The 25,189-nt window shown below is 33.9% G+C and overlaps 1 protein-coding gene across 1 annotated transcript; it reads right to left on the reverse strand.

Annotated features, from left to right (window-relative positions):
* Window positions 1–13,329: 13,329 nt before the first annotated feature.
* LOC141552643 (olfactory receptor 1N1-like) lies at window positions 13,330–14,277 on the reverse strand. The gene has a single exon (XM_074284710.1). It carries the CDS (start codon window positions 14,272–14,274, stop codon window positions 13,330–13,332), a length of 945 nt encoding a protein of 314 aa, XP_074140811.1. The 5' UTR covers window positions 14,275–14,277.
* Between the last annotated feature and the right edge of the window lie 10,912 nt (window positions 14,278–25,189).

Consider the following 25,189-nt stretch of genomic DNA (forward strand, 5'->3'; position numbering starts at 1 on the left):
GAAACCAAATATTAGTGACAATAAAAATGTAGGTTGGTAGGGGATTTTTCCCTATCCAAATCTACAGATCTCTTGAAATCAATACACAGACTTCAGGTTTAAAACCCCCAGCAACTAGTTTCTAGTCACCTTCCTGAGCCAAAAATAATGGTCAGAAACAGATGCTTTATTTTTAATATGGGAAGATGTCTGACTTCATCTTTTCTGTTCCTATGAAAAAACATGAGGCTTCCACATAAAGTTACTTTAAATTGAGATATATAAAGGAAAGAAGAAAAGATAAACACTGCTTCCTAAGAGAACTAGAAAGTTTTTGAGGAAGGAAAGAGTCAGGTAACATAAAAGGATCTTTGAATAAGATTAAATAAAACTGAATATTCCAATGTGGAGTATCTATAGTTGAAGACTTAGATATAGATGACCTTACTCTATCTACAAGCCTGAGATCAAATAGCTTTTATGGTTCAAATATGCTTTTTCTGACTCTGTGTGTGTGTGTGTGTGGGTGGGTGGGTGGGTGTGGGTGTGGGTGTGGGTGTGGGTGTGTTTGTATTATAACTTGATCATTGCGTAGAGGAAGATATGGAACAGAAAAGGATAAGTCTGTATCATTCCAGTATGGAACATCAAGCCATTTGCAGCCATGTGGCACAGCAGATAGAGAAAAAAGAAAATCAGACTTGAACCCATACCTATTACTTGTCTGACTCTAGGCAAGTCATTAACTTGTTCACTTCATTTTCTAATTGTAAAAATGAAGATAATAATAGTACCTACCTCTCTGGGTTATTATGAGGATTATTATTATTATTATTATTATTATTATTATTATTATGGATTTTAAACAGGTCATGTTTTTGCTATATCACTATAGCCAGTTCATTCTGAGTATATGTGCCAAACATGCTTTAATTTTATGGTTCTGAAGACTATAAATGTAGGGGTTCAGTGTAGGAGCCACCACTGAGAACATAATTGAGGCTACAAGATCTTCGCTTCTTCCTTGAACCTCAGTCTGACCTAGAGGTTGTATATAAACAATAATTAATGTTCCATAGAAAAGCATGACCACAGCTAAATGAGATCCACATGTGGCAAGTGCCTTGTGCAAACCCCCAGTAGCTCGGACTCCATTTACTGCAGCTCCAATGAAGATGTAGGAGGTGACAATACAAGCAGCAGGCAAGATGATGTCTGCACTACCCTCAACTAAGGCTATTAATATAGTTGAGGGAAGTGTCAGAACAGGCAAGCTGCAGTAAAGGGTACACATCACAATAGAAGTGTGGGATATCATGACTACTGCAGAAGGTGAGCCTTGCAATGAGAACTGTGTGGAGCAGGGAATGGAGAGTTGTGCCAACCCAGACCCCACAAATAAGAATTATGCAGCATGGTAGTGTCACCACAGTAGCATAGTGCAGAGGTCGGCAAACAGCAACATATCTGTCCCATGCCATGACTGCCAACACATAGCTACTCACATTGCCCGCCATCAAGAAGAAGACCTGAGTCAGGCAGGCTGTGTGACTGATGGACTGGTCTCCAGTAAAAAAGAGAATAGAGGAGTGAAGCACAGGTCTCCCAAAGACAGATTGATCAGGAGGATGTACATGGGAGAGAGTCTGATCTGACAGCCATAAGAATCAACAGATTTCCCAGGAGAGCTGCTAGGTACACAACCAGGAATAGTATGAAAAGAAAATCTTGATGGCTGGAGAAGGCCAAGAGGAAGAACTCAAGAGACACCAGTCTGGTTCCCCATTGTGACATTACTGTTGGATTTGAGCCTGGGTTGAGGGAAGGGGGAAACAGGATTAGTGTTATTTCTATAGTTAGTTTTTTAAAAATTAAATTCATCTTCAAGAGCCATTGAAGACATTCAAAATATTATTCTTCATCCTCTAAAGATCATTTCTGAAGAAGAAATATAAAAGTGTTTTTAGCTTTTAAAATATCATTGAAATAATCTCTCTAGGCAACTGATAACAGTAATAAATGATGACCATTGAGTACTTTAGGACTTATAAAGCACTAAATTTTACTTCTTTTTCATTATTTTTTTTTACTTTTTGATCTGATTTTTCTTGTGCAACAAAGTAATTGTATAAATATGTGTGCCTATTTTGGATTCAACATATATTTTTCCCATGCTTAACATATATTGAATTACATGCCACCTAAGTAGGAAGGGGAGGAAAATTGGAACACAAGGTTTTTCAAGAGTCAGTTTTGGAAAAATCATTCTTCATATGTTTTCAAAATAAAAAAAAAACCATCAATAAAAAAGAAAGACTTACAAAGCACTATATTATGTATATATATATATAATGTATATATATATATATATACACACACACACACATACAACACATAGTTGTGTGTGTATGTGTGTGTATGAGTGTGTATGAGATCTCTTTAGAGCATCTAAGAGTCCTATAAGGGTTTTGTTACATGCTTGAGTAGTGTAACAAAAATATTATAAAGCCACTGTTGTATACTTTCCCTTATAGTGTATAGTACAATACTGTTACACCCCTTACCTCTTGAAGGGAATGCTGTTACCCACATCATCTCGCAGAATGTCACCCTAACCTTACATCCCAACTTATCTTTGGAAAAAAAAAAAAAACTTCCTCTTCCTCTATTTTAGCTTTCTCTAGAATAGTTATCTTGTAAAGAAATGCTTTGGTCAGCAAGACAATACTCACAGGTAAGCCTTAGAAACCTGCTGGGGTGAACAGCTAAGTGGTTCAGTGGAGAGAGAGCACTGGGAGGCTTATAGTCAAGAGAACTTCAGCTCAAATCCTGCCTTAGCTTTTCCCCAGTTGGGAAGTGAGGATAATAATAATAATAATACCTATCTCCTAGGGCTGTTGTAAGGATCAAATGAGATAATTGCAGCACATAGTAGGTGCTAAATAAATTCTTATCTCCTTGTTCCCTCCCCCAAAGCTATTGTTCAGTGATGCTAATGAGGGATGTTCTAGGGGACAGTGAGGAATTAGGAATAAGCATCCTCCTTCTCCTGGCTCAGTGTTTTGGAGGCATAAAAGTATATCCAGTAATGGAGATGGTGATTATGGATACAGTGACTGTGGAGGTCCCAGACTTCCACCCACTCTAAAAATATAAATTAAAGATGAGGAAGAGGCCTGGGGAAATTTGCATTTTTAAAAATAATACAGGGATGATGAATCAAAGAGAGAGAAAAACATTTTTATGTAGGCACTGAAATTTTCAAACACAAGTCTTAAGAGAGTAGGTAGTAGAAGAAAAGGAGGAGAAAGAAGAGGAGCAGAAACTTTCTAAGCAATATTTAGGAGAGTAGATTATTCTCTTAAGTGTTTTCTTCTTCCTACACCTGAATTTAGGTCATATGTTAGTCATCCACAAAATGGGAGTAGGAAAGAATGCTTGGGCCCACTTTTTTTCCCCTCTGATTCAATGTAGGAGGATTTAGCTGATAGAAAAGGATAAGTCATCTGTTATGGAAATACATGCCTTCCTTTCATCTCCCTTTTTTTACCTGGTATACCTAAGAAAACAAAAACAATCTCCCCTTCCACTATTTGTTGTTCTTAACTTTCTTCATCAGCCTTAAAGCCTTCTGCATTGTGTTTTCCTGTGTATTTTTCATATAACTGTGTGAAACTTTGTTATTCTTGCTTATTTATGTTTCCTCTTTCACTTCAGTATACATTTTAAAAATCCAAGACTGTTGATTTTCTTAAACATCTACATTAGTCTCTTTGCATAATTTCTCATATTCTTCCTCATTGGAATTGTTTCTCCATCCAAAAATAAAATATGGACATTTTTCCTCTTTTAATTTGATATCTATAGAAGATAGGTCCTACTTTGGTAGATATCTTTTTTTTCCCAATCAACCAGTACACATTTAGTAAGCATCTGTTTTATGCCAGCCACTGCTCTAGGAACTAAGATCTCCAAATCTTGGGTGGTTGTCAGATTGAATTCCTTCTTTCGTCTAACCCTAATTTTAATGTGGAATGGTTGTTTCTTTTCACTATCATTCCCACTCAAGAAACCATTTCCTCCTAATTAGCAAAAATCAAGACCAGAATAGACATTTCCATTGTTGGTTATTCTACTTTTTATAGAATGAAATTATTATTATAGTTATTTCTTATTAATTGTTCTTATCTGAACAGAAGAATTTCAACAGATCTATTTCCTCTCTTTAACATATTATGATGAAAAATTTGTTTGTTTCTACTGATTTCCACCTAAATACTCATCATTATATCTCTCGCATCATTATTAAATATCTTCTTAATAAACAATGTTCCTCTTTCCTATTGTCTTTTATATATTTTGTTCTTTTTCGACAAAAAAGGTATAGACCAGCTGTCTACTACATTTTAGAGATGCAAATCAAGTCAAATTTGCCTCCTTATTTTAGCATCCTTTGAGAGGGACAAGAATGCAGCAATAATATCTATAAATCCCCATCTGCTGATTGGGACCATGGGAAATCTAAATGCAGATGAGTAAGAAAAAATATCTGCTCATTTCTTCCTAAGGACAATACTAAATCATAAGCATCTTGTCTTCTAAGGCAAGGTGTAGGAAGAAGAAAACACTTAAGAGAATTTTTTTACACTCTCCATTCCTTCTGACAGTGATCCCATAATTCATGGCTAACGGTAGTTCCTTTTCTTCTATCATTTTCCAATAGGACCCAACTGAATTTCACCCACTTTCTCCCTAAGAGAGATCAGATGAATCTTAATCACTTCTGCTTGGACAATCTGGATCACACACTTGTATAAAGCAGAAGCCACTGAATTTCACTCACCTTTGGAAGGGTGTTTCTGCCCTTTCATATGTCTTCAGAATAATACGGTGACCCCAGTAGTGATCCATCTGGAGAAACCTATTTATGGCCACTTCCTCAATAGCTACAGCTATAAAAATTGGAGGTTTTCAAACAAGACAAGAAGAAAGAAATTGGTGAAAGTCTAAAAAGATCTCAATCCTTTGTTACTTTCTTGTTTATCATATTTAATGATTAGTAACTTATAGATGCATACCAGGGTGGGATTTCTTTTCAGGTACTTTCATTTAGATCTCTCTGAGGGCTCACTCTTATTATTTTCTCTTGTCACTCTCCAGGGTTTTCCTTTCATTATGCTCACAGGAGAATATCAGACATCTCTGGGGGCACACTCAGTTGGGGTCCAAGGTTTCATGACAGAATGCCTCATCTCCCATTCAAAAGAAAATTTTCAGTTCTGGACTGACTGCCTTATTATTTTTTTGCTGAAGTAACTCAAGTATCAATATATTGGTTTATTGTTTTTTTAATGCTCTCTTGAGTATTAATTTTGTACCAGCTTCTCATTTTTATTCTTTATGTCTATTTTAAGGCATTTCTTTTATATAGTAAATGGTTGGATTTTATTTTATATACATTCTGACACTTTTTATTTTATTGAATTGAATATTAATTCACTGACTTGGGGATTATGAAAATTAGGTTTATGCTCTTCTCCATTTATTGATTGTGTGTATGTGTGTGTGTGTGTGTGTGTGGTATGTGTGTGAGTGTGTGTTTTATTCCTTTCCTCTTTTTAATCAGCACTTGGTCCCTGTCATTGGTTTTATTTAAATTACTTTGATGCTAATTTATTCCCACAAGCTCTCTCAAATTGCTATTTACCTGCCCTATTATCAAGTTATTTGAACTTACTTAAATTCATTCATTCATCTATTTCTTTTACTCTTTCTCTCATTATGGGGGGTGGGGTGAGACTCAACCTCATTCTTTTCCATGACTATTCTTTTCAGTCACAATATCATTCTCCTTTGCAGAAAAAAAAATTGTAGAAAATAAGAAAGAGGTAGATTTGTCTTTTCTCTTTTCTGAATTCATTGTTTCATCATATACCCCTTGATTCCTTTCTTTTCCTCAACATAATTTAAAACCAGTTTTTAAAGCGTTGGCTTTCCTTATTAGAATATGGAACATTTAACTTCATCATCTACTACCTATTCTTTGATCTTCTGTAGAAGTATAAAATTAAGGAATTGCTGCTGCATCTAAATGTTCTCTACTGAAATATATATATTTTGAACCAAAATCCGTCCTTTAAAACCTAGCCTCTAATAAGGATGCATAGAATCTTTGTTCTCAAAATTATTAAAGCCAATTATATTATGCCAAAGGATGATTTTATATGTAACTTTAATCATAGCTTATATCAAAAATAGAGAGGCAGAAAGGTATTCATTACAAAAAGTGGATCAAGTATCAAACAAATATTATTCACACAAAAATTATACATCCAAAATAAATGCTAACCACAAAAGATTTATAGTAGTCACTAACAGAACATCTTAAAATATAATTTAGCAATTTAACATAATTATGGTCATAATATGCAAAGAGGATGATGCTTAAATTTCTACAGAATATACAAGAATCTTTTGATCTATTTGTAGCCTTCCTTTAAAGAAGCCTTGATTTTTAAGAAGTAATTCTCCATTTACCATCAATAGGTTATTGGGTTTTAACTCCAACAAATTATATAATCCCATTGTAGACACTCACTCCCTTGGCCTTCTGCAGAAAGTCTTTATATTCCCCTATGACAAGTAATCCAATATATGTTAAACATTCTAAATATGTTAATTAGATCCAATACATGTATACATATTTATACAATTATCATGCTGCACAAGAAAAATCAGATAGAAAAGGAAAAAAAAAAGAAAAAAGAAAAGAAAATGCAAGCAAACAACAAAAAGGTGAAAATGCTATGCTATGATCCACACTCAGCTCCTACAGTTCTCTTTCTGGGTGTACATGGCTTTCTTCATCACAATATCATTGGAATTGGGCTCAATCATCTCATTGTTGAAAAGAGCCATGTCCATCAGAATTGATCTTTGTATAATCTTGTGATTGCCATGTACAATAATCTCCTGGTTCTGTTCATTTCACTTAGCATCAGTTCATGTAAATCTCTCCAGGCTTGAAATCATTCTGCTAATATTTTTTCATAGAATAATAATATTCCATAACATTCAGATACCATAATTTATTTAGCCATTCTCCAATTGATGAGCATCCACTCAGTTTCTAGTTTCTTGCCAATACAAAAAAAAAAAAGGCTGCCATAAACATTTTTGCACATGTGGGTTCCTTCCCCTACATTAAGATCTCTTTGGGACATAAACCTAGTAGAAACACTGCTGGATCAAAGAGTACACACATTTTGATAGCCGCTTGGCTGTAGTTCCAAATTGCTCTCCAGAATGGTTGGATCAATTTACAACTCCACCAACAATGTATTAGTGTATCAGTTTTCCCACATCCCCTCTAACATTCATCATTTACCTTTTTCCTGTCATCTTAGCCCATCTGAGAGGTGTATAGTGGTACCTCAGAGTTGATTTAATTTGCATTTTTCTGATCAATAGTGATTTAGAGCATCTCTTCATATTACTAGAAATGATTTCAATTTCTTCACCTGAAAATTGACTAGAATTCCCCATCTTCCTCTCCTCTGAGGGACCCCTATCCATATTATTATTGATTGTAGAAGTAGTAGTCGTTATCATCATCATTGTCATCATCATCATCATCATCATCATAATCATCATCATCTTCATATCCATTGGACATTTATCAATTGGAGAATGGCTTGAATTCTTAAAAATTTGAGTTAATTCTCTCTATATTTTAGAAATTAGGCCCATGGCTGAATAAATTGTGGTATATGAATATTATTGTTCTGTAAGAAATGACCAGCAGGATGATTTCAGAAAGGCCTGGAATGACTTACATGAACTGATGCTGAATGAAATGAGCAGGACCAAGAGATCATTATTTACTTCAACAACAATCCTATATGATGATCAATTCTGATGGACATGGCCCTCTTCAATAATGAGATGAACCAAATCAGTTCCAATAGAGCAGTAATGAACTAAACCAGCTATACTTTAAGTCCTTCCTGATATCCTGATTGCTAGTGCCCACATTATATTGCATTGATGTTGAATGTAAAAAATGTGAACTACTGCAATTTCCAGGGGACTAGAATTTCCCATCTTCCTCTCCTCTGAGGGACCCTTATCCATATTATTATTGATTGTAGAAGTAGTAGTCGTTATCATCATCATTGTTGTCATCATCATCATCATCATCATCATCATCATCTTCATCATTATCCTATTCTTACATTAAGAAAATAAACTCTAAAAGTTATAGGACATAAGATATTTGATTTAATAGTAATTTTCTGCCAAAAAATCTGAGGGCAACCATTGATTATAAAATTTATTTGAAGCACAGTTGCATTGCTACTAAATAAATCTTAGAGTATATTAATCAAAAAACAGTTACTCCCCCTCACCTTCCTTTGATCTACTCTTCTCCTTGTCTGAAAACTTTGGCAACATTTTTGGCATTCATTTTTCATTGTGTCCTTCCTGCCACTATCTTCCCTGATTGGGCAACGTATGTATAATTGCATTCACTTTTTGACATCACATTTTTAAATAATTATCAACAAATTTGAGTATTACCAGACCAAGACTACCAGTTTGATTAAGGAATACAAAACTATGTCATAAGAAAGATGGTTGAAAAACTTGGAAGTAAGGGATTATTAGTTTGGAGAAGAAATGGCTGAAATAATCAGGTTTCAAAGATTTGAAGGGCTGTCAGGAAGAGGGTAATTTAATTTGTTTTGTGATTTTTTGTGAGGTGGACTAGGATGAATAGAAAAACTTACTGGGGAGCAGATTTCAGGGCTGCTCAGCAATAAAGTGAGTTGTTTTTTAAGTTGGTGCTCAAAAGTATTCAAAATATTCAATAAGAGTTTAGAGTACCACCTTTATAGGTTATTGTAAGCAAATTTCCATATTGGGTAGTAAGTTACCTAAGATTATATAAAAAATCCTTTGTAACTTTGGAGGTCTCTGACTCTTAAACTTTAATAATTATGGGATTCCATGATTTTATAGTCTTAGACCAAATAAACTAGGAAATTTTAAAAGAAACTAAGGATGTCCAGAATCATATTTTGAAAATTAGTGAGGTTGAAATCATTAGAGATAGGCATGCTTCCTACAATATCACTTTTAGTTTCTTGATGAAATGAATCCACAATTTAACTCTAGGGAAATTTACTATGTTCTCAAGTTTGTTAAATTGGAAATGTCTCAAGGAGTGTAAATTCCTGGGGGTCTCATTAGCAAAGGAGACAATTATAGGGATTCAAGTACTACACAGATATCTCTCTCACAGATAAGTTAGTTATAGTATAACTGCACTTTAGATTCTCCCAGCATTACCTGAGGACAGATTTAGAATCAAATCAAATCAAATCTTGGTATTTTATGCATTTCTGATGAAGTGTGTTTGTCTCTACTTGCATATTTGTCTATTTGTTTATCTATAATTGTACTTTTAAAAAATCCAGACTAGCTGCTCCTGCCATCATTTAAGATAATTAAAATCATGAAGTCAAGGAGCTAGTACTTATAATCAAGGAGGAGACTTCTGATTGGGTTATAATATCACAGATCATAGGAACATAGATTTTGAACTGGATAGATCCCTAGAGACTATCTAGTCCAACCCTTCATTTCACAGATGAGGACATGAGGCTATGAGAAGTTTAGTGATTTTCCATACAGCTAGTAAGTACTTGAGGTGAACTATCAACCTAAGGCTTTCTTCCACTCTTATACTTTATTTAGTATGATATGCTGCTTGTAGTTAAGTGCAGTACATACAGAACACAACCCTCCCTGGAATCTAGAGATTAGCCTATAGATCAAGAAACACCTAAGTACCAGAACCAAAGTGGATGAATTAAGAACCTGGTTAAACAAATCTAACTTTTCTAAACAGAGATTTTAAAAGTGTATTCCTCTTTCCTCCCTTCTTTTCTATATCCTCTATCCTAGACTATTGATTACAGACAAAAACATTTCCTACTAGTTCCTACTACTACTGCAACTGAATTGAGAAACCCCAAACCAAATTCTGAATGATCCAGAGATTCAGACCCTAGGAGGTTCTTACACAGTGATAGTTCAAACTGAATTTAAAATATCCCAAATATCTTTTCAACTGTTCATAAAATATCAACTAATATTGTGATGCTTTTGTATCTTTCATGTCACTTGGCTTTGTATAGGCTGTCCACCACCCCACCACCACTCATCCTTCATCCCATGTCTGTAATATACTTTTTCCATATTGTTTTCTTTCAAAACACAACTCAAACATCACCTTTCATTAAACTTGAAGTCCTTCCTGATACTCTGATTGCTAGTGCTCACATTGCATTGATGTTGAATGTAAAGAAATGAACTACTGAAATTTCCAGGGGACTAGACTTCCCCATCTTCCTCTCTTCTAAGGGACCCCTATCCTTTGAACCCAAGAACATGGATATTGTTCAATCTTAAGGATGCCTAACCCTAGAAGAAAGTGATGCTTCTTTCTCTTACAAACTTGGGTACTTTGGTGATGCACCCTGGAGCATGGTGAGTCCAATCACTTAAAATTTATATTTGAGTTATTTAAAATTTCCCCAAAGAGAGAAGCAAAAAGGGCCTCCACGCAGACCATATATTCGGCAAATATTTATTTCCTCCACAAATTAGAAATGCTTAACATAAAAGAATTTCAAATTCACAGTGACAAAAACCTTAGACAAACAATAATATTGCTACTGCCATACTTTGCCAGTATTATTGATATTTTAAACACCAATGTGAGGCAATTTATGGAACAACTGAATAATTTTATTTTTTGACTTGGTTATATACTATGTTATTTAAGATCCATTTATTTAGAAAACCAAGCCAGGTCTTGAGTTCATCCTCCTTCAGAGAGCAACCATCTCCAGGAAACACTAGGAGCTGTAAGAAACTCCCTATTAAATGTATCCAATATGAACTGAAGACCCAGGAACACTCATACTCTCAGATTCAGGATCAGTGATAATATATTTATACTCTGGAAAGAGACAAAACAGAAGAAGTTCAAGCCCCAAACTCAGAGTCCCTTAGGCAGGACATGTCCCCTTTGTTATATACTCACACCTGCCACACTGCCAACGTGAGGAAATTATGGCTCACCACTGATTCTTCATGGGAAACTCAAGAAGGGAAAGTTTCTTGCTACGTGGGAGCGTTGAAGAAAGATATTGAGATGGAAGTTGTCTTTCATTTTTAACTGGTGTGACCATCTGCTTTATTGTAAAGGACTACAACATATCAAAATTCTAAGTTCTTGTATGCTAAGCCACATGTTTCATTGGAAGTGACCAAGATATAAAAGTACTTAATGTGGTAGACTCTAGCCATTTTCCAATATTTATACCCCATTAAAGGTAGTATTTTGGGTATATTTGGGTGTGCATATTGCTTCCCTCATTGCAATATGAGTTACTTCAGAACTAGCATTGTTTTGTTTTTGTCTTTATGTCTGCAGTACCTAGCACATAATAAGCACTTTAAAAATTGATGATTTGTGAATGAAGAATCACTCCATGTCACTATCATAAGGAAGGAGAAGACAAAAGATTGTTTTTTTTAGCCAAGATGTTTGGGTGTGTTGTTTCCCCTTCTCCTGCAAGAGCCATTGAAGATGTTGCAGAAGAGGGTATGGGTTATCACTTGGAAGATTCTCTATTATATCTTTTATTTGTTTCTATTCAGTAAACGTATTCTAATCTTTTATGTAAGTCTTTTTGGGGCCAGACAAAATTGGGAAGGAGATAAAAAATCTCAATTTATGGAAGTGTAAACAAGTCAAATACATTTTGAAAAATTGGACATTTTCATAACATAGGCAAATAACCTAGGCAAATCAGAATATCAATGGATTTTTTTGTGGAATTAGTTAAAATCATGATAAAATTTATGTGAAAAAACTGATGGACAAGAAAATAAAGAGCTCAGCTGAAAAAAGGAAAGCTGATAATGATGGTTTTATAGTCCCAAATATTAAAACATATAATAAATAATTTATCATCAAAACCCTGTGTTATATATCAAATAAATTAGTGGAACAGAATAAACATGCCAGTTCTCAAACCAAATCTATACCAAAGTTTAGGATTTTATAAACATGAAGAGCATAAAATTTGAATAAAGAATTAATCATTTAATTAAAACATTATTGAATTGGAATCCATGCCAAATTCAACAAGTTGGGAGAAATGATCAGCAATTCAGATAAAAATTAATGTACAGCTATAACTCACCAAATATTTCAGGAAATTCCAACTACATGACAAAATAATGGAGAAGACTATAGGAAAAAATAGCTCAATATAATTTTCATAAAAGGGGAAATTTTTTTCTATTCAACAAAAAAGTTTTAAATTAGAATAGGTAAGACAGGCTTGAGTACATTAAAATAAAATCTTTACATAAGAAAAAGAATAAAAATGCAAATATTTATGACATGAAAACATAGCATCTAAATAGATATGTGTGGAAATTTTACATAAGTAACTTATAGACTTTAATGAATATATGGACAAGGAATATTAAATTCTTTTCAAGTGAGAGACATAATTATTATGCAATTACTTAATAAAAACAATAATTAGACACCAATCATAATAACTCTGAGGTACTACATTCAACAAATTAATGAAAATATTTAAAAGCAATGAAATCTCTTGCGTTAGGGGTAGTAGGGAAATACATATAGACATTCATTGCTGAAAGAATTGCCAAGTAGTAAAAAATTAGGGCAGTTCTCACTAAAAGTTACAGAAACAACCACATAGTTTGAGCTAATAATTTCATTTAGGAGATGCACTTGAAAGGATTATCAAAAACATACCTCAAAAATTCATCATTTCAATTATTTGTATAGTAGCATTAAAGAGATAGTTCTCTGCTCCAAGAAGGAACATTAACATCCAGAAATAGAATAATAATTAAATAAACTATCATATCTTCACATAATGTGATATAATTTAATTAAAAATGACACATATGAGGAATATAAAGAAATTTGGAAAGACTATTTACAAAAAATGCAAAGTGAAATCAAGATAGCCAAAAGGATAGACTATACATTTATTCTGATGATGGAAGAAGAAAGATAAAGAACAAGGAATGGACTAAGAATACTGATGGAGATTTAAGGGGCATATGGGGAAAAGTTTTGACATGTTAATTAAAATGAATGAATGAAAACATAAAAACTTGTAAATCATATTGAATCACTTGTATTGATGTTTGATATTAAGTAAATATACTTAATGTGTGTCTCTGTGTGTGGTGTGTTTTGAGTGATGTAGGCTAAGGCATGGATTACTAAGCCTGGGAGACAAGTAGCCTACCTCTTAGAAGACCTACTAGGGCATCCTTCATATCTCGATTCCTAAGGCTATACAGGAAAGGGTTCAGCATTGGAGTGACTACTGTATAGACCACAGATGATGCTGTCTCTTCAGTAGAGTATACTGATGTGGGACAGAAATAAGCGCTCAAAACAGTTCCATAAAACACACAAACTACAGAGAGGTGGGAGCCACAAGTAGAAAAGGCCTTGTGCCTTCCCCCACTCCCTGAGGGGATCCTGAGGATAGCTGAAACAATGTGGATGTAGGATGCCACAATACATAAGAAAGGAATTGTCATAACTGGGCCACCAACAGCAAAAACCATCAATTCATTTATATGAGTGTCAGAACAGGATAGCTTCAGGAGGGGGCCAATATCACAGAAAAATTGAGACACTTCCCCTATCACACAGAAAGAGAGATGGGCCATAAGGAGGGTGTGAGTCAGGGCAACAAGATTAGTGAGAATCCAAGACACACTCACAAGAAGGACACAGAGCCTGGGACTCATGGCTGTAGTATAGTGGAGAGGGCGACAGATGGCCACATACCGGTCATAGGCCATCACAGCCAGCAAAAAGCTGTCTAGATCACCAAAAGTCAGGAAAAAATATAGCTGTGTTAGGCACCCTATATAGGAAATAGTGTGACACTGGGTATACATATTCACTAGCATCTTCAGGACAGTGGTAGAAGATAAGCCAATATCAGCTAAAGAGAGACAGGCTAGGAAAAAGTACATGGGGGTGTGGAGACGAGTCTCAGAGATGATGGCCAGGAAGATGAGCAGGTTCCCAATAATGGTCACCAGATACATCAATAGAAAGACTCCAAAAAGAATTTGCTGATGCTCTGGATGAGGGGAGATCCCCCGAAGGAGGAATACAGAGATAGTAGATTCATTTCCCTGTCCCATATCATTGACACATCTGGAAGCAATGAAAGACCTATAGAAAATAAATGAACAGTTGCTTGAGTACATTAAATTGTATTTCAAGCAATCAACATTCATTTCTAAGCATGTTGGATGGAACAATGAAACACCTGATTTTCAGAGACTTTATTTCTTTACTTTTGGTCAGCAAAACATACCTGACAAGCAGTCATCAAATCTCTGTTGGAGTACCAGCAATGTGGGGGAATGAGGGAGAGAGAAAGCCTTCTAGCTCCTGAAGAAGCCCATTCCACTTGCAGAGAACTCTAATGGATAGGAAGTTTTCAGAATATCAATGTTATATTTTCCTATTTGCAACTCCTATTCATTATCTCTGAAATTGCTTTTGGGATCACACAGGAAGAGGATAATGTGGTGTTTTTTTTTCCTGCACAATAGTCCTTAAAAATAGCTATCACATCTACCTTCATCTCCAACCCCCACTCCCACCACCTGCTAAATATTTTCTTCTTCAGGTTAAAATTCCTAGTTTCATCAATCAACCCTAGTTAGCTAAGTGGTCCAGTGATTGGAATACTGGGAAGGAAGACCTGAATTGAAAACTATTCTTATTTGAACTTGCCACATGACCCTAAACAAGTCATATAAACTCTTTGACTTCTTCAATTTCCTTACCTGTAAAATGGAGTTAGTAGTAGCACTTACCCCACAGGATTGTTATGAGGATCAAATGAAATCATATTTATAAAAGCACTTATTACAATGAGTGGCACATAATAGGAGCTTATGAAATTATTTTGCCTTTCCTCCCTTCACAGTTTTAATAGGGTCTAAATTCCTGGCCCTTTACATTCTGTTTACCATTCCCTGATTGTTCTTAAGTTTATCAATGTCCTTCCTATTTTGTTGCATTTAGAACTGAGAACACTTCTCAGAGGGGAGAGTATCACCTCATTCCCAGCAATCAAACTGCTGTTAATACAGCACAATATTGAGTTCCCTTTTTTAACTGCTATATCACTAATGATACATTATCGAACTAGTATTCCATTAAATCCCTTGGATTTTTTTTTTTTTTGTAAAACCAGATATTATCCAATCCTGCTTCACTTCTATTGCCTTTGTGAAATTGATTTTCTCAACTCAAATGTAAAACTGCAATATTGCAATGGAAATGTATTGAATCCAACCTGATATTCTAGCTTGTCAGTTTTTTTTCAGATCCTGATTATCTGATATAGTTTCATGACAGCAGAGTTGAGAAGGACAGTCTCTGTCCTTATCCTTAAAAGAGAAATTTCAATGCCAGGCTAAGGATTTTTTGCTTAATCATAGTGGTAAAAAGAAGCCCCTAAGATTTGGAACTCGGAATGGTCAGATCTGCACCTTACAATGATTATTTTCCTAAGGTATCTCATCCCATCGTCTAGATGCTTTAAATCTTAAAAATAAGTTTGCCTCATTTTCTCTTCCATCCCCACTTTCCTATCCTTTACCTGACTTCTCTTTACTGATCTCAGATATCTTCACCAAAGATTCCATTTCTTTTGCCACCACTTATCTCCTTTGGATAAGGGGAAAATACATCAGAAAAATATGATTTAGGAAGCTTGAAGTCGTTATGCCTTGAAGCAAAGGAGACAGAAAGATTTCTAGAAGGCTTCCAAGTAAGCAGTTCATTACTACTAGGAAAAAAGAAACTGCTTGGTAATTGTGGCAAGAATATTTACCAGTTTCATAAATCCCTGGAGACTAATCCCCATGATTCATTATTAGAGGCACAGATAAAATGTCCCATTTTATCACCCAATCACACTAGTCTCAGTGCTCATCTGAGTTTGGGAAAAGGGAAAGGGTTATCTGTCTCTTGACATATTGGTGCCTGAAATTATGGCCACTACATCAATAAATGGATAGAGAAGCTAATGATACTTTATTACCAATATTTGAAACAATCTGGGATTTTATCCCTAAGAGAACTTCTAGAAACATGGATCAGAAACTCTGTATACCTCCCTAGACATGAAGCATTGTAGTCATAAATAATAATCAAAGTGAATTATGATTTAATGTTGACACATTGATGCTTTCTAGAGAGAGAGAGAGAGAGAGAGAGAGAGAGAGAGAGAGAGAGAGAATGTTTCAATCTATATTCAGGTACAATAAGTTCCTTCTCTGGCTATGTATAGGATTTTTCATCTTAAGTCCTTCAGTGGATCATTGTAATGCTAAGAATAGCAAAGGTATTTATAGCTGATCATCCCAGAACATTACTATTACTTTATACACAGTCCATTTCACTTTGAGTTCATGGAAGATTTTCCAGGATTTTTTAGAGCATCCTGCTCATACTTTCCCATAGAACAATAACATTCTCTCATAATCACATACCACATTTTATTCAGGCATTCCCCAAAGGAAGAATATCCCCCAAATTTCCAATTTTCTGTCCTGAAAAGAATGCTGCTATAAATATTTTTGTACATAATACATCTCTTTTTGGATTCATACCTAGTAGTGATGTTGTTATATTTATAGTCCAATGGGCACAGATCATATCTTTTGATCATTTATCAATTGAGCATGATTCTTATTTTTTATAAATTTGACTGTTTCCTCTATGTTTGAGAAATTAGGCCTTATCAGAGAAATTTGCTTTAAAATTCTTTTTATACTTACTATTGCTAACTGTATTGTCCCCCATTTATTATGTTCTTACCTTACCCTATTTCTCCTCAAAAATGTTTTTGATTGACTCCTCCCTCCCCCAATGTGTCATCTATTTTTTTCACCCTCCTCCCTTCTCATATTCCATTCCTATCTCACTTTCTTTCAGGGTAAAATGCTCCATATGGAGTATGCATGTTATTTCTCTTTGAGCCACTTCTGATGAGAATAAGGTTAACTCACTCATTCTTTCCTCCTCTCTTCCTTTCCACTATAAAAGTCTCTTTTTTTGCCTCTTTTATGGCAAATAATCATTCTACTTCTCTCTTTCTCTTTCTCCCAGTAAATTTCTCTCTCAGAGGTCCTCAAACTACAGCCTGCAGGCCAGATGCAGTCCACTGAGGATGTTTATGCGGCAATCCAGGATAATAATAATAATAATGATAGCAATGCACTGGGCTGAGGTTCATAGTTTTTGTTTTTACTACAGTCCGGCCTTCCATAGTCTGAGGAACAGTGAACTGGCCCCCTATTTAAAAAGTTTGAGGGCCACTGTTTTAGGAAATAATAATAATAATGATAATGAGTTACAAATAGTATCCTCCCTTTTAGGAATGTAAACAGGTAACCCTTATGACAATTTCCTGATTACTTCCTTATGCTTCTTTTGAGACTTGTATTTGAAAATCAAATTTTCTATTCAGCTCTGTTTTTCATCATGAACATTTGAAAATACTCTATTTCACTGACTATCCATCTTTTTCCCTGAAGGATTATATTCATTTTTACTGGGTAATTGATTCTTGGATGTAATCCTAGCTCCATTGCTCTCTAGCATATCACATTCCATAATATTCCAAGTTCTCCAGTCCTTTATTTTAGAAGCTGCTAAATCTTATGTTATTCTGACTGTGGTTTCAATTACTTCTGTCTGAATGCTTGCAATATTTTCTCTGTGACCTGGGAGTTCCAGAATTTGGCTATAAGATTCCTGGAAGTCTCCATTTTGGGATCTCTTTCAGGAGGTGATAAATAGATTCTTTTAATTTCTATTTTATCCTCTGGTTCTAGATTGTCAGAACAGTTTTCCTCTATATTTCTTGAAAGGTGATAGCCAGGTTCTTTTTTTGATCATGATTTCAGGCAGAACAATAATTTTAAAATTAGCTCTCCTGTATCTATTTTTCAGGCCAGTTGTTTTTCCAATGAAATATTTCACTTCTAAAAATCAGCAATGTTATTGATGATTCAGAGGTGCATATCAAAATTCCTGCTTTGCTGGGGTTGGACTGCACTGTGCAGTCTGTGCTGTAATTGCATAGTAGACTCCCATCCTGTTGCCACAGACATTTTCTGCTGATCTTCCAAGTCCTCTTCAATGTCTCTGAGTTGAGAGGTTTGGAAGCCGTCAGTATTGCCATTAAATCAGAGGTCCCTACTTCAGTTCACGGTTTTTTTTGTCCTGAGATTGGGGCCAGGGGTGAAGCCAGGGCTGTGCTAGCATCAACTGAATGCATACTGAATAGTGAATTCAAACCCTGGTACCACAGATCTTTTCTGTTAACCTTCTAAGTTGTCATTAGATGGAAAATATTCTACTCCATCTTGTCAGACATTCTGACACTCTAAAATTTGTTTAGAGTCATTATTTAAGGGAATTTCAAATAGTTTGGGGTAAAGGTTTGGTGAGTTACTGCCTTTGCTGTACTGTAGTGGCTCTGCCCTCAAACACTGCCTTTAAAAATATATATATATATATATATATATATATATATATATATTTTTTTTTTTTTCAATCAGCAAAATTCTGGCTTCTCTCCCTCAAATAGTAATTCCCCATTGAGAATAAAAAAAACCCTTTGCCACAAACATATATTGTTAAGCAAAATAAATTTCCTTATTGGCCCTGTGCAAAATTTTATATATCACATCCTATGCTCTGAGTTATTCACTTTTATATTAGGATATGGTTAATATATTTTATTATTAGTTCTCTGGAATCATGATTGACTATACACAGATCACAATTCTTAATTCTTTCAAAGCTGTTTAATTAGGAGAACAAAGGATAGTCTACCTCTTAGATCTTTGAAAAAGGAAGGAATATATGGCCAAAAAGTGCAAAATGAGTAATTTCAATGATATTAAATTTAAAAGTTTTTATACAAACAAAGCCAATGCAGCTTTGAAGGGAAGCACAAAACTGAGAAGGTTTTTGGGTTTTGATAAAAACTTCATTTCTAAAATATATAGATAATTGACTCAAATGTATAAGAATAGAAGCCATTTTCTCATTGATAAATGGTCAAAGGATACGAACTTATTTTTATTAAAGCTTTTTATTTACAAAGCATATTCATGGGTAATTTTTCCAATATTGACCCTTGCGTAATCTTTTGTTCCAAATTTTCCCCTCTTTCCCCCCCCCCCATTCTCTCCTCCTAGCTGGCAGGTAGTCCAATACAATAGATAATTTTCAAATGAAGAAATTAAAACCATTTCTAGTCATATGAAAAGGTGCTCTAAATCACTATTGATCAGAGAAATGCAAATTAAGACAACTCTGAGAGGTACCACAACATACCTTTAAGATTAGCTAAAATGGCAAGAAAAGATAATGATAATCCTAGAAGGGGATATGGGAAAATAGGGATACTAATATATTGTTGTTGGAATTGTGAATCATTCTGGAGAGTAATTTGGAACTATGCACAAAGGACTATCAAATTGCACATATGCTTTGATCCAGCAATATCTTTACTGGGCCTATATCCCAAAGAGATCATAAAAAAGGGAAAAGGACCCACATGTGAAAAAATGTTTATAAGAGCCCTTTTTGGAAAGACAAAGAACTGGAAACTGAGGGGATGCCCATCAGTAGGGGAATGGCTGAATAAGTTACATCTGATTGTTATGGAATATTATTATTTTATAAGAAACTATCAGCAGGCTGATTTCAGAAAGGTCTGGAGAGACTTACATGAACGGATGCTTAGTAAAGTGAATAGAATTACAACAACAACAGCAAGTTTATACATTGACCAAATTAAATCCAACAATGAGGTGATTCAGGCCAATTCCAAAAGATGGAGATGTGCTTGTGATGGAGAGAACTATATGCATCCAGAAAGAGTACTATAGAAACTGAACATGGATTACAACATAGAATTTTCATTTTTTGTTATTGTTTGCTTCCTCTTTGTTTTTTTTTATTTTTTTCTTGATCTGATTTTTCTTGTGCAACATGATAAATGTGGAAATATGTATAGAAAAATTGCACATGTTCAGCATATATTGGATTATTTGCTGTTTAGGGGAGAGGATGGGCAAAGAGAGGGAGAAAAATTTGGAACTGTTGAAAATTATCTGTGTATATTTTGAAAATAAAAAACTATTATTAAAAATAGGGAAAACATAAGGAAACAGAGTATATTATCAAAACTTTCAGCTTTAGAAAGACACAAATGGAATTAAACACTATATGGAATCAACAAAACAATTTGCTTATTTTTATTATATTATCATTGCAAAAATTATTCTCCTAGTTTGTTCACTTCATTCTGCACCAGTTAATACAAGTCTTCTGAAGTTTTTCTGAAACCATCCCCTTCATAATTTCTTACTACACAATAATATTCCATCACATTTATAAATCATAACTTGTTCACCCTTTCCCCAATTTATTGGCACCCCCTCAAATTCCTATTCTTTATCACCTAAAAGATACATAAAAATATTTAGTTCATCCTAAGAATTTTATTTGTTTAGGACTAATAAATCCTTTACTCTAATTTTCCTCTATTTCCTGTTTCTTCCTCCTCTACTTTTTCTCCTATTTCTTTTTTGAATAAAATATAGTTCTGTACCCAACTTGTGTGTATCACAGTAAACAAAATTATTACACCCAACTTAGTTATTCTGGGTGAATAATTCCAAATTACTCTATTCATAGCTCCATTAAAATGTTTTAGGGCCTTTTTTCATGCAGCCTTTCAAATATTTACATTTTCTTTTTCTTCCAAATTATTAGTTTGATAGATGTGAGAGTGAACTTTACAGGCATCCTAATTTGCATTCTCATATTAGGGATTGGGAGTATTTTTTCATATTTTTGACGTAACTTGAATTTCTTCCCTTAGAAATAGCTTGTTGATATGAACAGACTATTCTCAGATGATGAAATTGAAACTATATCCACTCATATGAAAGAGTGTTCCAAATCACTATTGATCAGAGAAATGCAAATTAAGACAACTCTGAGATACACTACACACCTGTCAGATTGGCTAAAATGACAGGAACAAATAATGATGAATGTTGGAGGGGATGTGGGAAAACTGGGACACTAGATACATTGTTAGTGGAGTTGTGAAAGAATCCAGGACATTCTGGAGAGCAATTTGGAACTACGCCCAAAAAGTTATCAAACTGTGCAACCCTTTGATCCAGCAGTGCTACTACTGGGATTATATCCCAAAGAAATACTAAAGAGGGGAAAGGGACCTGTATGTGCCAAAATGTTTGCGGCAGCTCTTTTCATAGTGGCTAGAAACTGGAAAATGAATGGATTATGGTATATGAAGGTTATGGAATATTATTGCTCTGTAAGAAATGACCAGCAGGATGAATTCAGAAAGGCTTGGAGAGACTTACATCAACTGATGCTGAGTGAAATGAGCAGAACCAGAAGATCACTATATACTTCAACAACAATACCGTATGAAGATATATTCTGACGGATGTGGATATCTTCAATATAAAGAAGATCCAACTCACTTCCAGCTGATCAATGATGGACAGAAACAACTACATCCAGAGAAGGAACACTGGGAACTGTTAGCACTACTGTCTTTCTACCCAGGATACTTATACCTTCAGAATCCAATTCTTAATGTGTAACAAGAAAATTGGATTTACACACATATATTGTATCTAGGTTATACTGTAACACATGTAAAATGTATGGGATTACCTGTCATCTAGGAGGGGAGGGAGTAGAGGAAGGGAGGGGAAAATTTGGAAAAATGAATACAAGGGATAATGTTATAAAAAAATTACTCATGCATATGTACTGTCAAAAAATTTATAATTATAAAATTAATAAAAAAAGAAATAGCTTGTTCACATTGATTTTTTTTTTATCAATTGGAGAATAACTTTTAATGTTACATATTGGAAAAAGCTCATTATATCTCTTGAAAATGAAGTATTTATCGGAGAAAATTACTACAAAGTACTTTTCCCAAATAATTGTTTATTTTCTATTTATAATTAGATATTTTATTTTTGATTCTTTTCTTTGGTAATGAATTTTTCTTCATCCACATATGCAATAGCTAATTTTTCCATGTTTACCTGATTTATGATGTAATCTTTTATATCTAAGTCACACATCCATTTAAATCTTATCTTATCTTAAGCCTGGAAAGACTTATATACACTGAAACTGAATGAAATGAGCAGAATCAAGAGAACATTGTACATAGTAAGAACAAGGTTATATGAAGATCAATTGTGTAGACTTTGTCTAAAAAATGCAATAATCCAGGGCCATTTCAATAGACTTGTGACAGAAAATGATACATGCATTACAGAGAGAACTATAAAAATTGAATATGGATTGAAGCATGGTATTTTTGTTTTTTTGTTTTCTTGTTTGTATGGTCTTTCCCATTTGTTCAAATTTGTTCTAAATTTCTTGCACAACATGATAAATATGGAAATTTATTTTAAAATAATTACATGGACTTAACCTATGTCAGATTAATTGTCTTCAGAAGGGAGAAAAATTTGGAACACAAAGTCATACAAAAATGAATATTGAAAACTATTTTACATGTATTAGGGAAAATAAACACTATTGATAATTTTAAAAATAAATCTTATCTGAACATAAGATATAAATTATTAGTTAAATTTAGTTTCTTTCATATAGCTGTACAATTTCTCAATAGTTTCTTTATTTCATCAGATAGTAAGTTCTAGTCCTAATATATGGGATTTTGTGCTTTTCAAACACTAGGTTAATATATTCATTTGCTTCTGCATATTATATACATACATATATATATACATATATATTTCCCAGAAAGCTAATTATGATAGCTTACTAAAAAAATGGAAAGACACTGATTTATGTTAGCTTGGATATTTCAGTTTTTATTTTGAGCCTTAAGAAAAAACATATTTTTTATACTTGACTGAGTAATTTTAAATTGGTTTACAGCAGTAACTCCAATATACATTGTTCTAGGTGCAATTCATATGGCTTAGTTTTCATATATTTCATAATTAGTAGCCAAACAATTCATCATTTAAATCACCTCCATATTAAAAGCAACTTTGTAAACTATATTCCATTTTGAGTGGAAGTGTTCATATTAGAATGAGGATCTCAGTTCCTCAGTAACCAATTTTACTGGTCTTAGAATTTGCAGGGTTCTCATATGTTTTTGCACATCCTTCTATCATGGAGCTGATAAAATTTTATGACTTTACCAAAATTGAAAATCCAGAAGATCTGACAAATCCCCAAAAAACTCCACAGATAATGAGAATTTACAGTCTTTTGTACTTTTACAAACACTAAGTAATTTTCATTATTATTCATGTTAAACAAAATATGCCCAATGAAATGCTTAAAATAATTTTGTAACCATAAGAACAAAAGTTTCCAATAGTGATAACCAAATTCATAATTCCTCAGCATTCAGATAAAAAGAGGAGCTAATTCCCTAATCAATATCACTTTTAAAATTATAAGCATTTTAATAAAATATTTCCCTAAATTACAATGCAAAAAATCAAAAGCATAATATTAATATGCATCAATATTGCAGATTTTAAAGAGACATAAAACTTACTGCCCAAATGATAAATTATTTATTCAAATGACTTCATTTCTTAATTGTTTTACATAGGAAAAAATCACTTCTTTGCTTGTATAGGTCTAGAACTGAGCAAATGCACTTGGATAATGGAGCATGTGAGACTAATTGCCAATTGGACAAATCTCTATTAACATGTTTGAAAGATGACCCTCCCCAACTATTCTGTGCAGGCTCAATTGGTGGGTGTGGACAAAGAAGGGGAAGTGACTTGTGTGGGTGGAGTAGGAGGAGGAAATTGAGGCATTCTTCTGGCGGTGGAGAGAGAGGAAGGAGCTGTGGAGATTGCTAGATCTAATCCCCTGACCTTGACCTCAAAAGACCAAGAATAAAGACTTTTTGTTATCCTGGCTCTGGCTGATTTCTGGGAAGACAGAGTTCCAGCATTAGCTCTACAATTTTGGCATTCTATACTAATTCTATTCATAAACCAACATAAAATAATTGTAATTTTATTGATCTTATATTTAGAAAGGTACTACCATTCAAAGGATAGATCAACATGCTGTGAATAATATTTTCCCTAATTTATCAAAACCTAATATAAATCTAAATCTTAAATTGTTCAGTGTTCGGTTGTAAATTTGCATTCCAAATGATTCCAGCTGCATTTATACATCAACAAGAACACAGAATCAGCTAAATAAAGCTTGGAGGCAATGAGAAATCTCAACTAATTTTAACTATCTGAAGAAGAAACAAGCACTTCTCAAAATAAAGTTTACAATTCTTTATGTAGGAAAATCTTCCTTTTCCTATCTAAATGAGACAAATTAACATATTTTATTATTCACTAGCAATTCATTATAAAACTTTTACTTTTTCCTTGTCAAAATTTAATTTTCAATGTTTGTATATAAATTTTCATTTTTGTCAAGATGACTTTTCAATTGGTTTCTTAAGCTTGCAAATAGCCCATGCCAAATCCATCTAAATAACCTTACTCCTAATTCACACAAGTAATTAAGTTCTCCTAAGTAACTCACAAAAGAACATAGTGGTAAAGTAAACCACAAAGTCAATATTGCTTTTTTTATTTGCTTTCTGATTTGAAGAAGGCTCTTTTTTTTTTTTATAACCCACAGAGAGGAGTTAATAACTTCACTAGTTGGTTTTTGAACACCAATTTTTTTTAATGAATGTATTTTTCCCAGTTGCATGTTAAAACAATTTTCAACATTAATTTTCAAAATTTTGAGTTCCAATTCTCTTCCTTCATTTCTCTCCACCCTTGCCTAAGACAGTAAGAAATATGATGTGGGTTAGATCAGTGAAATCATGAAAAAGAAATTTCTATGTCAGCATCTTATTAAAAAAACTCAGACTAAAAATCATATGTATTCAGTTTCATTTTCATTTTTGCATTCAGATTCCAAAAGTTC

The sequence above is a fragment of the Sminthopsis crassicaudata genome, chromosome 2 (assembly GCF_048593235.1).
Source record: "Sminthopsis crassicaudata isolate SCR6 chromosome 2, ASM4859323v1, whole genome shotgun sequence".
Classification (NCBI taxonomy): Eukaryota; Metazoa; Chordata; class Mammalia; order Dasyuromorphia; family Dasyuridae; genus Sminthopsis; species Sminthopsis crassicaudata.